The sequence below is a fragment of the Nycticebus coucang genome, chromosome 4 (assembly GCF_027406575.1).
Source record: "Nycticebus coucang isolate mNycCou1 chromosome 4, mNycCou1.pri, whole genome shotgun sequence".
Taxonomy (NCBI): Eukaryota; Metazoa; Chordata; class Mammalia; order Primates; family Lorisidae; genus Nycticebus; species Nycticebus coucang.
In genome coordinates this window covers 44406567-44423683 of record NC_069783.1, presented here as the reverse complement: position 1 = coordinate 44423683, position 17117 = coordinate 44406567, and the positions used below count along the sequence as shown (strand labels likewise).

The window sequence follows — 17117 nt, the reverse complement described above, 5'->3', positions numbered from 1 at the left end:
AAAGAGTGTCTGAAGACCTTCCAAGGCGTCTAGCTATTTATCCTAATAAGGTCTTTCTTGGGTGAGGAGGCCTAAGTGCCTTGGTCTTTTCAGTGACAGAGCTCAGAGGTAAGGAAGCAAATCTGAGGGTCTCACCCTGGTCACAAGGGGAGGTGGGTGCTGACTTGGATCGATCTTCCTCAGACGGCGAGTTTCCAGAAGCAGGCTGTGGGGATTCAGCACCAGCCATGAGCTAGAAAGGAGAGAAGGAAGAGAGCCATCAGAAGAAAAGTTCCAGATACTGCAACAGGAGTTCTAGGAGTCTGGTGCACAGCGGCACCTGCTGGATTGATCCTATGAAAGCATAGACTCAAGGTTTCAGTGGCCAATTAAAGAGAAGACACAAGTCAAATCTATCAAGCATAGAACATAGATGTCTTAACACAATAATCAAGTAAATGAGGTGAAAGCTATATTAATTAGTTTGATGTATGCACTCCAAATTGTATAAAAAAAACACATTGTACCCTACATCTGCATAAATGTATTCATGATCTATGTGTGTGTGACTTAATAAAAGAAAAAAATAGAGAAGACAAAGACTTCATTTGTTCAATTGTTATCCTATCCAAATATAACTGACCTTTCAAAGCAAAGCTCAACCTCACCTCTTCCATAAAGCCTTCCTCTGCCTGCCCAACTATGCAAGTCATCTTATCAAAGCAATACCACATTTTGTCTCTAACATCTTTTGGGCACTTATTGCCTTATTCAGTTTCACGTAGTTAATATCTGTAGGTGTACGTTGTGGGGCGGGGTTCTCCTCAGCAATAAGTTCTCTGAAGGTAGGACTACCTAGCACTTTTATTGCCTCTAGTGACTTGCATAATAGATGCTCAATAAATCTTTCCAGATGACCTGATCATCATTAGCACATTTTAGTAGAAAACCCTCAGTGAAGTTTGTTTCTTGGCAAAGATGCTGGCACATTCACTTAAGTTGCCATTAGAGTCAGTGGTTTGGACTAAGTCACATCACAAACATGTCTAGTCCCTTTCATTCTTTGTCCACCCAGTGTGGGCATATGTCCTTTTCTGGGCTACTGGCAAGGGACAACACAACGGGGCCTGAAGTTCCTGCAAGCTTTGCAGTTTCTGGTCACAGGCACTTCTCCCCCATCCTGTTATACTAACTTGAGCTGTGACTTAGCTTTTTCCAGGTTTTACATCCGAAGCATCACAGCAATAAAAATATCAGGACTACAGTCTTTTAGCCTTTCATGTTGCCCCTTCCTGAATTTCTCTAAGTTGGCTTCTTTCCACCAGGTTCCCTCAAATCCAAGGCAGGCAAGTAATGTCCCACTAACATTCTAACCCATGGAGAGAGAGGGCAGGTATTGAGTTTCCTTTTAAATGTTTCAGGACAGAGATCCTATCTTTACTTTCAGCCAGGAAAAATGAAAACGACCCATGTCTCCTGAAAAGGACTCTGCAGTGCTGGTAACGTGTCTAACATCGTCATCAGCGTGTCGCACAACCCGGATCTTTAGCAGGGGCCCTGGCATCCTTGGGCATTGGCCATCTGCTTGCAATTCTGACACCTTGGGTCAACAACTGAAGTCCAATTTCTACCAACGGGATTTACAGAACTGTGCAGAACTACCAAAACTATAAAAGCTCAAAGTTAACCAGGGAGAAGAGAGTTTTTCTGAAACCCTCATTGGTAACAGAGAAGGAAGAGAAGTTTCAGAAAATAAAAACAACCCATCCCTTCCCATGTGAGAGAAAAGGCTCTTCTGAGAGGCACCAAGGAAGAGACTGGCAGGTTCTAAACTGAGCAGATAACTAGGAACTTCAGGGTGCTTTAGAAGGAATTTCAGGGCAAAATTTAAGGAGCACATTTCGGAGCCAAGACTGTAGAGGCATCTAGAGTCAGACTTGTTTTTTTAGCAAAGAGCCCAAGGATGTGTGAGAGTGGGCAAGGAGGGCTACACCCCACCGCACTCTTTCCCCAGGATTTCTTGCCCAGTTAACATGTTTCTGATTTTCTCATAATTTCCTTTTTAAAGACTTCTTAAATTTTCTAGGCGAGGATCCAACACTAAAGAAGGGGCTGTAAACAAAGGGCTACAGATGCCTCTAGTTCTGTTTAGGTCTGCGGGCCCTCACGTGCCAAAATAACATTTTAACAAATGGATCTCTTCCTACTGATACTCAGACCATCACAGTGATAGGTCTCCCAAGAAAGGCCCAGATGTTTTATGTCATGGAACATTAACAATATTCCTCGGACAGTTCAGCACTGGTACGATCACAAATCTCCTTGGCTTTCTCCCAAGAATGTAGTTCCAACATTTCCTCCATTTATCTTCATTATAATAATACCGGGGGCAAAGTGCAGACAATGACCTTGCTTCATGCCAGTTTGGGGGGCAAATGAGTCTTTTTATTGTTTGTTTGTCTTCTGGTCTAGAGTTAACCTTTTTCGAGAAGACTTTTCAAAGTCCTCATCTCAAAGCTTATGTTTCTCTGGCAAACATAACCCCGAGGCTTGCTTTGTTTCCCCCCCACTTCTGGAGCTGAAGGAGACTTTAATGATACCTGCCTAGCCTCATTTCCTTTTTTTCTCTTTAAGCAGACGCTGTTTTGAGTAAAACACCTTAAAACCCAAGAATCTTCGAACCTCACTTCAGAGCTCTTTCAGGAAGCCACAGCAGAGATGCCAGTCCAGAAAGGGCTCCAGAAACACCAGCAAACAGCCAGTTACCTTTTTCCTCCTCTGGCCGCTGTTTGTGATTTTGTCTGGCGTGACGCCCAGGTCGGCCAGCACTTTGGCGATTCCTCTGGCGTCCACGCCACAGTTGGGAGCTACGTTGGTCTCACATCGACGGTGAACGTTCATCTTGCAGACTGTAGGAGACATGGACAAATGTTCATGGCCCCACATTACCTTTCTTTCTGATTGTACTAGATGTTCGTGAAGTGTTACATGTTCATTTGAGATTAAATTTAGGAAATGCAAAAGAAGGAAAATAAGAATCACCCATCATCCTTTCACACAAAACCAGCTCATGGAGATAACCACTGTTTCTAGTTACTTCCTTCCAGCCATTCTTTCTACACATATTAAACAAATATTTATTTACCTACAAATAAATATCACATTTATACTTCCTTCCAGAGAGAACAAAAAGACTCTAATAGAACTTAACTCTTTTCTCTGAAACAACGTCAATTTGAATTCTGGATCCCAGGGGGTCCTACTGGCTTGTATATACAGTCTACTCCATTATTCTGCTAAAATGCTTAACTATTCCTGAGAGAGAAATGCCTGCAGTTGGACTTCTAAAGCTCCTTTCAGTTCTACAAGTCTGAATTCGATGAATGCTTCTGTTTTTCCCACATGACTCAGTTGCCTCTGATACAGGCATCAACGCTAAATACAAACTGCTGATTTCCAGTTAGAAATCAGTTTAGAAGTCAGCTTTATTCTAACAAGTAAAAAACTGAACAAATTATAAAACCAACAACTCTTCTTAGCTATATCTGTGGAGCAAGGTCCCAGGGCAAACTCCTGCCCCCCAAATGGACAGCCAGCCAGGCGAACAGAGCATCACAATTTACTGGAGCAGAAAGCTCTGCAGGAACAGGGCCAGGGTAGCAAACTGGAACTGGAACTGGTGGACTGCTGGGGGCTTGGTGCAGACAAGCCAGGATCAAAACTCTAGGTGGACCCAGTCATGGAGCTCTTCCAGTCCCCTGCGCCCCAGCCTTTTGGGACTTCTACCCCCAGGAGTTCAACCAGATTGCTACAGTAAATCTGAGAAAAATCCCCTCATGGCTTCAGCAGAAGGAAGGGGGAAAAGAGTCTTTTTTAAAATAAGCCAGAGAATTCTGCTCTTCTTAATAAGATTTTCCCACAGGAGAAGCTATTTCACCAGAACTTAACCTACTGGGGTTTTATCAGATCCATCTCCAAGTCCACCCTAGCCACTCTGCCCCCACCAAGGGAAGATGGAGAGGCACTGCTGAAGTTCACAGTGCAGAGCTCAGGCTCACTGGAAAGACCTCATCACAGGGCTGCAGCATGCTTTCCCTCCCTGCACACCTTACCACCACCTTACTCACCGCCTATTTATTACAGGTTTTTTATCTAGTCTATAATATCTAACTATCAAGGAAAAATTGCAAGGCATACTGAAAGGCAAAAAGCACAGTTTGAAGAGACAGTGCAAACCTCAGAAACTAGACTCAGATATGGTAGTGATTTTGGAATCAGACAGGGAATTTCAAAAACTATAATTCATACGCTAAGATATTAGCACAAGCATATAAGGGCACATGGCAATATAAACCGAGAAAAGAAATTATAAAGACAGACTCAAGAAGACATTCTAGAGATAAAAAAAAAAAACACAGAAATGAAGAATGGTTTTGATGGGCTTGTTAGTAGACTGGACATGGCTGAGGAAACAGTCTCTGAGTGTGTGGGTACAGCAATAGAAACCTCAAAAATGAACAAAAATAAAACAAATAAAGACTGAGGAGGGGGGCATCCCCCAAATATCTAGGAATGGTGGGATAACTATTCAAGATGTAACATATGCATAATGAGAATACCATAAAGAGAAGAGGGAAAGAAAGGAACAGAAAAAAATATTATCATCATCACTAGGAGTTTCCTGAAATTAATATCCAACACCAAACCACAGGTCTGGGAAGCTCAAAGAACACTAGGCAGAATAAATACAAAAAAAAAAAAAAAAAAAAAAAGCAAAACAACAACTATCCATGGGCATATCATTTTCCAACTACAGAAAATCAAAGATTAAAAAAATTCCAAAAGAAGTCAGAGGAAAAAATTATTTTACCTGTAGAGGAGAAAAAAATAAGAATTATATCTAACTTTTTGGACTCCATGCTAGCCAGAAAAGAGTACAGTGAAGTATTTAAAATGCTGAGATTAAAAACCCACCAACCTAGGATTCTCTGCCTTACAAAAATAAAGAAAAAAAAACATACTTTCTCAGTCACACAAAAACTGAGGGAATTTATGGGCACTGGACCCTCCTTGAAAGAAATGTTAAAAGATATCCTCCAGAGAGAAGACAAATGACATAGCTCATAAATCTGGACCTAGACATAAGGAAGATCAGGTTAAGGAACAAGTGAAGGTAAAATTAAAACCTTTATTTTTGAAGAGGAGGACTAAAACAGTGGAAAAACGGCAAGTGGTCGCGTGTGTTCAATCCGTCTAAACCTGCCCGCAACTTCCACAGGCACGAGAACTTAAAGAGCAAGAGGAAGTGAAAGGAAAATTAGGGCAAGGAAACAGATAAAAGAAATCACCTATAAGGAAGAATCAGCAGAAAACTCCAGGCAACATGACAAACCAGTCCAGAACAACCCCGCCAAGGGATCATGAGGTAGCTACTGCAGAGGATTCCACCTATACAGAAATGTTAGGAATGACAGAAAGGGAATTTAGAATACACATGTTGAAAACAATGAAAGAAATGATGGAAACGATGAAGGAAACTGCTAATAAAGTGGAAAATAACCAAAAGGAAATCCAAAAACAGAATCAAATCAGAGATGAATGATATGAAGAATATAAAAAGGATATAGCTGAGCTGAAGGAACTGTAACAGTCAATCAGGGAACTTAAAGATGCAATGGAAAGTATCAGCAACAGGTTAGACCATGCAGAAGAAAGAATTTCAGAGGTAGAAGACAAAGTTTTTGAGATAACTCAGATAGTAAAAGAGGCAGAAGAGAGAGAAAGCAGAACGTTCACTGTCAGAATTATGGGACTTTATGAAGCGTTCCAACATACGAGTTATAGGAATTCCAGAAGGGGAAGAAGAATGCCCCAGAGGAATGGAAGCCATACTAGAGAATATTATAAAAGAAAATTTCCCAAATATCACCAAAGATTCTGACACACTGCTTTCAGAGGGCTATTGGACCCCAGGTCGCCTCAACTCTAACCGAGCTTCTCCAAGACACATTGTGATGAACCTGTCCAAAGTCAAGACAAAAGAAAAGATTCTGCAAGCTGCCAGGAGTAAGCGCCAGTTGACCTACAGGGGCAAATCCATCAGATTGACCGCAGACTTCTCTAATGAAACTTTCCAAGCAAGAAGACAATGGTCATCTACCTTTAATCTACTTAAACAGAGCAATTTCCAGCCCAGAATTCTGTACCCTGCTAAGCTAAGCTTCAAAATTGACGGAGAAATCAAATCATTTATGGATATACAAACATTGAGGAAATTCGCCACAACAAGACCAGCTCTACAGGAAATACTTCAACCTGTTCTGCACACTGACCACCACAATGGATCAGCAGCAAAGTAAGAACTCAGAAATTAAAGGACAGAACCAAACCTCCACACTGATGCAAAAGATAAAACTAAGCAATGGACTCTCACAAAATAAGACGAATAGAATACTACCACACTTATCAATTATCTCAATAAATGTTAATGGCTTGAATTCCCCACTGAAGAGACATAGATTGGTTGACTGGATTAAAAAACACAAGCCATCTATTTGCTGTCTGCAAGAAACACACCTGGCTTCAAAAGACAAATTAAAGCTCTGAGTCAAGGGTTGGAAGACAATTTTTCAGGCAAATGGAATTCAGAAGAAAAGAGGAGTTGTGATCTTATTTTCAGATACATGTGGATTTAAAGCAACTAAAGTCAAAAAAGACAAAGATGGTCACTTTATATTGGTCACGGGAAAAATACAACAAGAAGACATTTCAATCCTAAATATCTATGCACCCAATTTAAATGCTCCCAGATTCTTGAAACAGACCTTACTCAGTCTGAGAAATATGATATCTGATAATACCATAATAACAGGGGACCTTAAAACTCCTCTTACAGAGCTGGACAGATCCTCTAAACAGAAATTAAACAAGGATATAAGAGACTTAAATGAGACCCTAGAACAACTGTGCTTGATAGACGCATATAGAACACTCCATCCCAAAGATAAAGAATATACATTCTTCTCATCACCCCATGGAACATTCTCTAAAATTGATCATATCCTGGGACACAAAACAAATATCAACAGAATCAAAAGAATTGAAATTTTACCTTGTATCTTCTCAGACCATAAGGCACTAAAGGTGGAACTCAACTCTAACAAAAATGCTCGACCCCACCCAAAGGCATGGAAATTAAACAATCTTCTGTTGAATAACAGATGGGTGCAGGAAGAAATAAAACAGGAAATCATTAACTTCCTTGAGTATAACAACAATGAAGACACAAGCTACCAAAACCTGTGGGATACTGAAAAAGCAGTTTCGAGAGGAAAATTCATCGCTTTAGATGCCTACATTCGAAAAACAGAAAGAGAGCACATCAACAATCTCACAAGAGATCTTATGGAATTGGAAAAAGAAGAACAATCTAAGCCTAAACTCAGTAGAAGATAAGAAATATCCAAAATCAAATCAGAGATCAATGAAATTGAAAACAAAAGAATCATTCAGAAAATTAATGAAACAAGGAGTTGGTTTTTTGAAAAAATAAATAAAATAGATAAACCATTGGCCAGACTAACGAGGAATAGAAAAGTAAAATCTCTAGTAACCTCAATCAGAAATGATAAAGGGGAAATAACAACTGATCCCACAGAGATACAAGAGATCATCTCTGAATACTACCAGAAACTCTATGCCCAGAAATTTGACAATGTGAAAGAAATGGATCAATATTTGGAATCACACCCTCTCCCTAGACTCAGCCAGGAAGAAATAGAGCTCCTGAACAGACCAATTTCAAGCCCTGAGATCAAAGAAACAATAAAAAATCTTCCAACCAAAAAATGCCCTGGTCCAGATGGCTTCACTCCAGAATTCTATCAAACCTTCAAGGAAGAGCTTATTCCTGTACTGCAGAAATTATTCCAAAAAATTGAGGAAGGAATCTTCCCCAACACATTCTATGAAGCAAACATCACCCTGATACCAAAACCAGGAAAAGACCCAAACAAAAAGGAGAATTTCAGACCAATCTCACTCATGAACATAGACGCAAAAATTCTCAACAAAATCCTAGCCAATAGATTACAGCTTATCATGAAAAAAGACATTCATCATGATCAAGTAGGCTTCATCCCAGGGATGCAAGGCTGGTTTAACATACGCAAGTCTATAAACGTTATCCACCATATTAACAGAGGCAAAAATAAAGATCACATGATCCTCTCAATAGATGCAGAAAAAGCATTTGATAAAATCCAGCATCCTTTTCTAATTAGAACACTGAAGAGTATAGGCATAGGTGGCACATTTCTAAAACTGATTGAAGCTATCTATGACAAACCCACAGCCAATATTTTACTGAATGGAGTAAAACTGAAAGCTTTTCCTCTTAGAACTGGAACCAGACAAGGTTGTCCTCTGTCACCTTTACTATTCAACGTAGTGCTGGAAGTTCTAGCCAATACAATTAGGCAAGACAAGGAAATAAAGGGAATCCAAATGGGAGCAGAGGAGGTCAAACTCTCCCTCTTTGCTGACGACATGATCTTATACTTAGAGAACCCCAAAGACTCAACCACAAGACTCCTAGAAGTCATCAAAAAATACAGTAATGTTTCAGGATATAAAATCAATGTCCACAAGTCAGTAGCCTTTGTGTACACCAATAACAGTCAAGATGAGAAGCTAATTAAGGACACAACTCCCTTCACCATAGTTTCAAAGAAAATGAAATACCTAGGAATATACCTAACGAAGGAGGTGAAGGACCTCTATAAAGAAAACTAGGAAATCCTCAGAAAGGAAATAGCAGAGGATATTAACAAATGCAAGAACATACCATGCTCATGGATGGGAAGAATCAACATTGTTAAAATGTCTATACTTCCCAAAGCAATCTACCTATTCAATGCCATTCCTATCAAAATACCAACATCGTACTTTCAAGATTTGGAAAAAATGATTCTGCGTTTTGTATGGAACCGGAAAAAACCCCGTATAGCTAAGGCAGTTCTCTGTAACAAAAATAAAGCTGGGGGCATCAGCATACCAGATTTTAGTCTGTACTACAAAGCCATAGTGCTCAAGACAGCATGGTACTGGCACAAAAACAGAGACATAGACACTTGGAATCGAATTGAAAACCAAGAAATGAAACTAACATTTTACAACCACCTAATCTTTGATAAACCAAACAAGAACATACCTTCGGGGAAAGACTCCCTATTCAATAAATGGTGTTGGGAGAACTGGATGTCTACATGTAAAAGACTGAAACTGGACCCACACCTTTCCCCACTCACAAAAATTGATTCAAGATGGATAAAGGACTTAAATTTAAGGCATGAAACAATAAAAATCCTCCAAGAAAGCATAGGAAAAACACTGGAAGATATTGGCCTGGGGAATGACTTCATGAAGAAGACTGCCATGGCAATTGCAACAACAACAAAAATAAACAAATGGGACTTCATTAAACTGAAAAGCTTCTGTACAGCTAAGGAGACGATAACCAAAGCAAAGAGACAACCTACACATTGGGAAAGGATATTTGCATATTTTCAATCAGACAAAAGCTTGATAACTAGGATCTATAGAGAACTCAAATTAATCCACATGAAAAAAGCCAACAATCCCATATATCAATGGGCAAGAGACATGAATAGAACTTTCTCTAAAGACGACAGACGAATGGCTAACAAACAGATGAAAAAATGTTCATCATCTCTATATATTAGAGAAATGCAAATCAAAACAACCCTGAGATATCATCTAACCCCAGTGAGGATGGCCCACATCACAAAATCTCAAAACTGCAGATGCTGGTGTGGATGTGGAGAGAAGGGAACACTTTTACACTGCTGGTGGGACTGCAAACTAGTACAACCTTTCTGGAAGGAAGTATGGAGAAACCTCAAAGCACTCAAGCTAGACCTCCCATTTGATCCTGCAATCCCATTACTGGGCATCTACCCAGAAGGAAAGAAATCCTTTTATCATAAGGACACTTGTACTAGACTGTTTATTGCAGCTCAATTTACAATCGCCAAAATGTGGAAACAGCCTAAATGCCCACCAACCCAGGAATGGATTAATAAGCTGTAGTATATGTATACCATGGAATACTATTCAGCCATTAAAAAAAATGGAGACTTTACATCCTTCGTATTAACCTGGATGGACGTGGAAGACATTATTCTTAGTAAAGCATCACAAGAATGGAGAAGCATGAATCCTATGTACTCAATTTTGATATGAGGACAATTAATGACAATTATGGTTATGGGGGGGAAACAGAAAGAGGGAAGGAGGGAGGTGGGTGGGGCCTTGGTGTGTATCACACTTTATGGGGGCAAGACATGATTGCAAGAGGGACTTTACCTAACAATTGCAATCAGTGTAACCTGGCTTATTGTACCCTCAATGAATCCCCAACAATAAAAAAAAAAAAAAAGATACACAAGCTAAAAAAAAGAAAAAAAAAAAAAAAACCTTTATTTTTTCATTCTTAATTGATCAAACAGATTACTAGCTGCTCAAAATAAAAACAATGTATCTGCTTATGTATGATAATAGTTTATATAAGCTAGATATGTTTATGTGTAAGTGAAAAATAACAGCAATGAGATAAGGGCCAGGAGGGAGGAGTTACAGTTATTTTGTTAGTATGAGGTACTTTTACTACCATGAAGCACGGTAGTATTATTTCCAAGTGCACTTGTATTACTTGTGAATGTGTACTGCAAACTTTAGAGCAACTACTAAAGTAAAAGCAAACTGATATGCCAAGAAAGGAGAGAAAATGTAATGATGAAGTACTCAATTGAAAACACAAAAATCAGAAAAAGAATAAGACAAAGTAGGGTAAACATGGCAGATACCAACTGTATCAACAACCACTTCAAATGCCAATGGTCTAAATATACCAATTAAGAGAGACTGTCAGAGTAGATTATAAAACAAGACCCAATCGTACATTGTTGACAAGAAACCTACTTTAAATACAAAAACTCATACAGATCAAAAGTAAAGACATGGAGAAAGATACACCATGCTAACATTAATAAAAATAAAAGCAGAGTAGCTATAGCAATGTCACACAAAGCAGGCTTCAGAGTAAGGTAAGTTATGAGGGATAGAGAAATATGTTACATAATAATAAAGGAGTCAATTCTCTAAGAAAACTTATCCCTAATGTGTAAGTATCTAACAACAATGCATCAAAATAAATGAGGCAGAAATGCAGAACTGTGAGGAGAAATAGATGGCTTCACTATTATAGTTGGAGATTTCAAACCTCTTGTATATGCAATGAACAGATCCAGCAGGCAGAAAAATCAGTAAGGACATTGTTGAACTCAACAGCAACATCAATCAACTGGATATAACAGACATTTGTCAGCAACTTCATTCAATAATGGCAAAATATGTATACTTGAAGCTCACATGGAACGTTCATCGAGAGACCACACCAGGGGTCCTCAAACTGCGTCCCACGGGGCACATGAGGTGGTGTGAATTGTATTTGTTCCCGTTTTGTTTTTTTACTTCAAAATAAGATATATGCAGTGTGCATAGGAATTTGTTCATAGTTTTCTTTTTTTTTTAAACTATAGTCCGGCCCTCCAACGGTCTGAGGGACAATGAACTGGCCCCCTGGTTTAAAAAGTTCGAGGACGCCTGTATAAAACCCCTTAACACACTTAATAGAACCCATACAATGTCTGCTTTCAGGCCACAGGGAATTAAGTTAGAAATCAGTAAGAGAAAGACAGCTGAAAAATGTCAAACTATCTGGAAATTAAACAACACACTGCTAAATAACATATAGGTCAAAAAAGAAATAGCAAGAGAAATTTTAAAGTATTTTGAATTGATTGAAACTATCAATACAACTTGTCAAAATTAGTGGGATACAGTAAAGGCAGTACTTAGAGGGAAATTTATAGCATTGAATGCATACATTAGAAGTGAAAAAGACCTAAACAAGAAACTAGAAAAAGAAGAGCAAATTAAATCCATAGCAAGAAAAATAAGTAATAAAAATTCTAGCAGAAACAGCTGAAAACAGAAAAATCAACAACCAAAAGCAGATTCTTTGTAAATATCAGTAAAAATCAGCAAGCCTCTAATAAAGCTAAGGGGATAATAAGAGGGAAAAGAAAAATTCTGAACTCTATGCCATAAATTTGATAACTTACATGAAAAGGACCCATTGATTGAAAGACAATCTATCAAAACTCATGCAAGAAGAAACAGACAATATAAATAGGCCTATATCTAGTAAATAAAGTGAATTCAATACTTGATAACCTCCAAAACATAAAACACTCGGCCTGATAGGTTAATTCTAACCAATAATTAAGTTATACTAACTCTCTATAATCTCTTCCAGAAGATAGAAACAGAGGCAATACATCCTAACTCATTTTATGAGGCCAACATTAACCTAATAGCTAAACAAAACAAAGACATTACAAGAAAACTACAGACCAATTGTTCTCATAAACATAGATGCAAAAATTCTCAACAACTTATCAGCAAATTGAGTCCAATAATATACAAAAAGAACTATGTATCATGGCCAAGTGGGATTTATTCCAAGCATTCCAAGTTCGACAACATTTAAAAATCAATTGATATAATCATAACAGACTAAAGTAGAAAAATCACATAATACTATCAATAGATGCAGAAATAGCATTTGACAAAACCCAACTTCCATTTAAGATAAAATATCTCAGCAACCAAGAAACAGAAGACTATGTCTACAACTTAGTAAAGAACACCTTAAAACTCCTCTAGCTCAACTATAAAACTCTTAGAAATGACCAAGGAATACAGCAAGGTCTCACGATACAAAATCAATACTTACAAATCAGTAGCTTTTATATATGCCAACAATAGTCAAGCTGAAAATATAGTCAAGGACTCTATTCCTTTTACAGTAGTGCCAAGAAGATGAAATATCTGGGAATTCACCTAACAAAGGACATGAAAGATCTCTATAAAGAGAATTATTAAACTCTGAGAAAAGAAATAGCTGAAGATGTTAACAAATGGAAAAACATACCATGCTCATGGCTGGGATGAACCAACATTGTTAAAATGTCTATACTACCCAAAGCAATCTACAGATTCTATGCAATTCCTATTAGAGCACTGCTGTCATACTTTAAAGAGCTTGAAAAACATAGTGCTTCATTTTATATAGAATCAGAAAAAACTTTGAATAGCCAATGCATTACTCAGAAATAGAAACAAATGAAGAGGTATCACGTTACCAGACTTCGGGCTATACTATAAATCTATAGTGATGAAAACAGTATGGTACTGGCACAAAAATAGAGAGGTAGATGTATGGAACAGAATAAAGAGCCAAGAGATGACCCCAGCTACTTATCATCATTTGATCTTTGATAAGCCTATCTAAAACATTCACTGGGGGAAAGACTCCCTATTTAACAAATGGTGCTTGGTGAACTGGCTGGTGATCTGTAGAAGACTGAAACTGGACCCTCACCTTCCACCATTAACAAAAATTGATTCTCACTGGATAAAAGATTTAAACTTAAGACATGAAACTATAAAAATACTACAAGAGAGTGTGGGGAAAGCACTTGAAGAAATCAGCCTGGGAGAATATTTTATAAGGAGGACCCCCCAGACAATTGAAGCAACACCAACAATACATCACTGGTATCTGATCAAACTAAAAACTTCCGCACAGCCAAGAACACCGTAAGTAAAGCAAACAGACAACCTTCAGAATGGGAGAAGATTTTTTTCAGGTTATGCTTCCACCAAAGATCTAATAACTAGAATCCACAGAGAACTCAAACTAATCAATAAGAAAATAACAAATAACCCCATTTCTATGCGGGCAAAAGACTTGAACAGAAACTTCTCTGAAGAAGACAGGTGCATGGCCTACAAACATGTGAAAAAATGCCCATCATGTTTAATCACCAGAGAAATGCAAATCAAAACTACTTTGAGATATTACCTAACTCCAGTAAGATTAGCCCACATAACAAAATCCCAAAACTACAGATGTTGGCATGGATGTGGAGAGAAGGGAACACTTCAACACTGCTGGTGGGAATGCAAGCTAATACAACCTTTTGGAAAGAAGGCTGGAGAATACTCAGGGAACTAAAAGTAGGCCTACCATTCGATCCTGCAATTCCTCTACTAGGTATGTACCCAGATGATCAAAAATCATTTTACAACAAAGTCATTTGCACCAGAATGCTTCTTGCAACCCAATTCATAATAGCCAAGACATGGAAACAGCCCAAGTGCCCATCAACCCATGAATGAAATAACAAATTGTGGTATACATACACCACGAAATACTATGCAGCCATAAAAAAGATGGAAACTTCACATCTTTTATGTTTACCTGGATGGAGCTAGAACATATTCTACTTAGTAAAGTATCTCAAGAATGGGGGGAAAAATGTATCAAATGTACTCAATACTACTATGAAATCAATGTATAATCACCTACTCATTCATACGAATGGTAAAACATAATTACAGTCCAGAAAGTAGGAGGGAAGGGGGGAGACGGAGGGTATTTGTGGGGACCTCACCTAATGTGCATAATGCAATGGTACATTTCAAAATCATTAGGAAAAGAGTATAATTGTCTTACCACAACAAATAAGTGAGGTGATGGATGTGTTAATCAATTCAATGTAAGCATTTCACATTGTATATCCTATCAGTACACTGAACCCCATAAATGCATCAATGTACACAGTTATGATTTAATTAATAAAAGAAAATAAATGATACATATTGCAGAATAAAAAAAAATCCTACAGCTAACATCATACTTAATGTTAAGAAACCAGAAGATTTCCTGCTGAGATCAGAAATATGACAAGGATGTCCCTTCTTACTACTTGTTTTTGAGATTATAGTGGAAGTTCTAACTAATACAGTAAAATAAGAAAAGGAAATTAAAGGTATGTTGATTAGAGAGGAAGAAGTAAATCTATCTTTATTTGTAGGCCACATTAAAATCTATTTAAAAAAACTAAAAGAATAGACAAAAACTCCTTGAACCAGTAAGTAATTAAAGCAGGGTTGCAGAATACAAAGCTAATACACCAAAGTTAGTTGTTTTCCTATACAACAGCAGTGAACAAGTAAAAATTAAAATTAAAAACATAGTAATGTTTACATCAGCACCTCCCAAAACAAGATACTTAGGTATATGTTAGATTTATATGAAGAAAACTATAAAACCTTGAAGAAATCAAGGAAAAACTGAATATTGAGCTAGTCCACGTTCATGAAGACCCAAAGTTGTCAAGATGTCAGTTCTTCCAAACTTGACCTATAAATTCAATACAATTTTAATCACAATGCCAGCAAGTTCGTTTTGGGGATTGACAAACTGATAGCAAAATTTATATGAAGAGGCAGAAGACCTACACTAGCCAACACAATATTGAAAGAGAACAAAGTCAGAAGATTGATGCTACTCAATTTAAAGACTTACCATAAAACTACAGTAATCAAAGATAATGTGGAATTGGGGAAAGGACAAACAGATCAATGGAACAAAATAATGAGCCCAGAAATAGGCCCACATAAAGACAGTCAACTAATCTTTGACAAAAAAGAAAAAGCAATACAATGGAGAAAAGATAGGCTTTTCAACAAATCGTGATAGAACTGTACACAGACATAGACCTTACACCCCTCACAAAAATTAACCTCAAATGGATCACAGAGCTACATGTAAAATGCAAAACTATGGAAGTCATAGGACATAAGAGAAATAAGCGAGCTTGGACGTGGAGATGACTTTTTAGATGTAACACCATAATGCACAGACATAATCCATAAAAGAAATAACTGATAAACTAAACCTCATTAAAATAAAAAAAAAACTAAGGGCGGCGCCTGTGGCTCAAGGAGTAGGGCGCGGTCCCGTATGCCGGAGGTGGCGGGTTCAAACCCAGCCCTGGCCCAAAACCACAAAAAAAAAAAAAAAACCAACTTATTGTGGCATTAAGTTTAAAATAAAAAGAACTTTTGCTATACCAAAAAATCTTGTCAACAGGATGAGAAGGCAGTAACAGGCTGTGAGAAACTATTTGCAAAAGATGTATGTGATAAAGGACTGTGACCCAAAATGAAGAACTCTTAGAACTCAACAGTAACAATGAGCAGCCCAATTAAAATGAGCACAAGACCTGAGTATACACCTAACCAAAAAAGATATTCAAATGGCAAATAACCATATAAGAAGATTCTCTACATCATATTCCATTAGGGAATTATAAATTAAAACAATAAGAAAATTATGTGCTTATTAAAATGTCAGTGCTTTGGATTTTGGACATCATCAAATGCTGGTGAGGATATGGAGCAACAGGAACTTTTCATTCATTGCTGGGGAAAAAGCAAAATGGTACAGTCATTTTGGCATAGAGTTTGGCCGTTTCTTATAAAACTAAATATGCTCTTACCATTTGATGCAGCAATTGCACTACTCATATTTGCCCAAATTAGTTGAAAACTCGTGTCTATATCAAAACTTTCACACAGATGTTTATATAGCAGTTTTACATACAATTGCTTAAACTTGGAAGCAAGCAAGGTGCCTTTTGGTAGGTGAATGGATAAACTGTGATATATCCAGAAAATGGATTATTCAGCTTTAAAAGGAAATGAGCTATCCAATGATGGAAAGACATAGGGGAACATTAAATGCCTATTATTCAGTGAAAGAGGCCAATCTGAAAAGGCTACACACTGTATGATTCCAACTATATGACACTCAGGAAAGGCAAAACTACGTAAATAGAAACAGAATCAGGAGTTAGCAGGGACAAATAGGTAGAACGTGGAGGATTTTTATGGTAGTAGAACTCTTCAATGTGACACAATAATGGTGGATTCATGTCATTATATATTTGTTCAAACTTATGGTATACACACCAGGAGTGAACCTTAATGTAAACTATAAACTTTGATAATAATGTGCTAAGTTTGTTGATTGTTTCACATTCATTGTCAACCAATATACCAGTCTGGTGCAGGATGTTGATAGCAAAGGAGGCCATGCATGTATCAGGGCAAGAATATATGAGAAATCTCAGTACCTTCTG

The 17117-nt window shown here is 37.7% G+C and overlaps 1 protein-coding gene across 2 annotated transcripts in view; it reads right to left on the bottom strand.

Moving 5' to 3' along the window:
- The window catches only part of PRKCE (protein kinase C epsilon), a 551144-nt gene that overhangs the window by 174784 nt on the left and 359243 nt on the right, over window positions 1–17117 (bottom strand). For both annotated transcript variants that reach the window (XM_053589740.1, XM_053589739.1), the window contains exons 7-8: window positions 2746–2888; window positions 136–232 (exon numbers count right to left, since the gene is read on the bottom strand). In XM_053589740.1, coding sequence (XP_053445715.1) covers window positions 136–232; window positions 2746–2888 — 240 coding nt within the window. The remainder of the gene's footprint in view (window positions 1–135; window positions 233–2745; window positions 2889–17117) is intronic.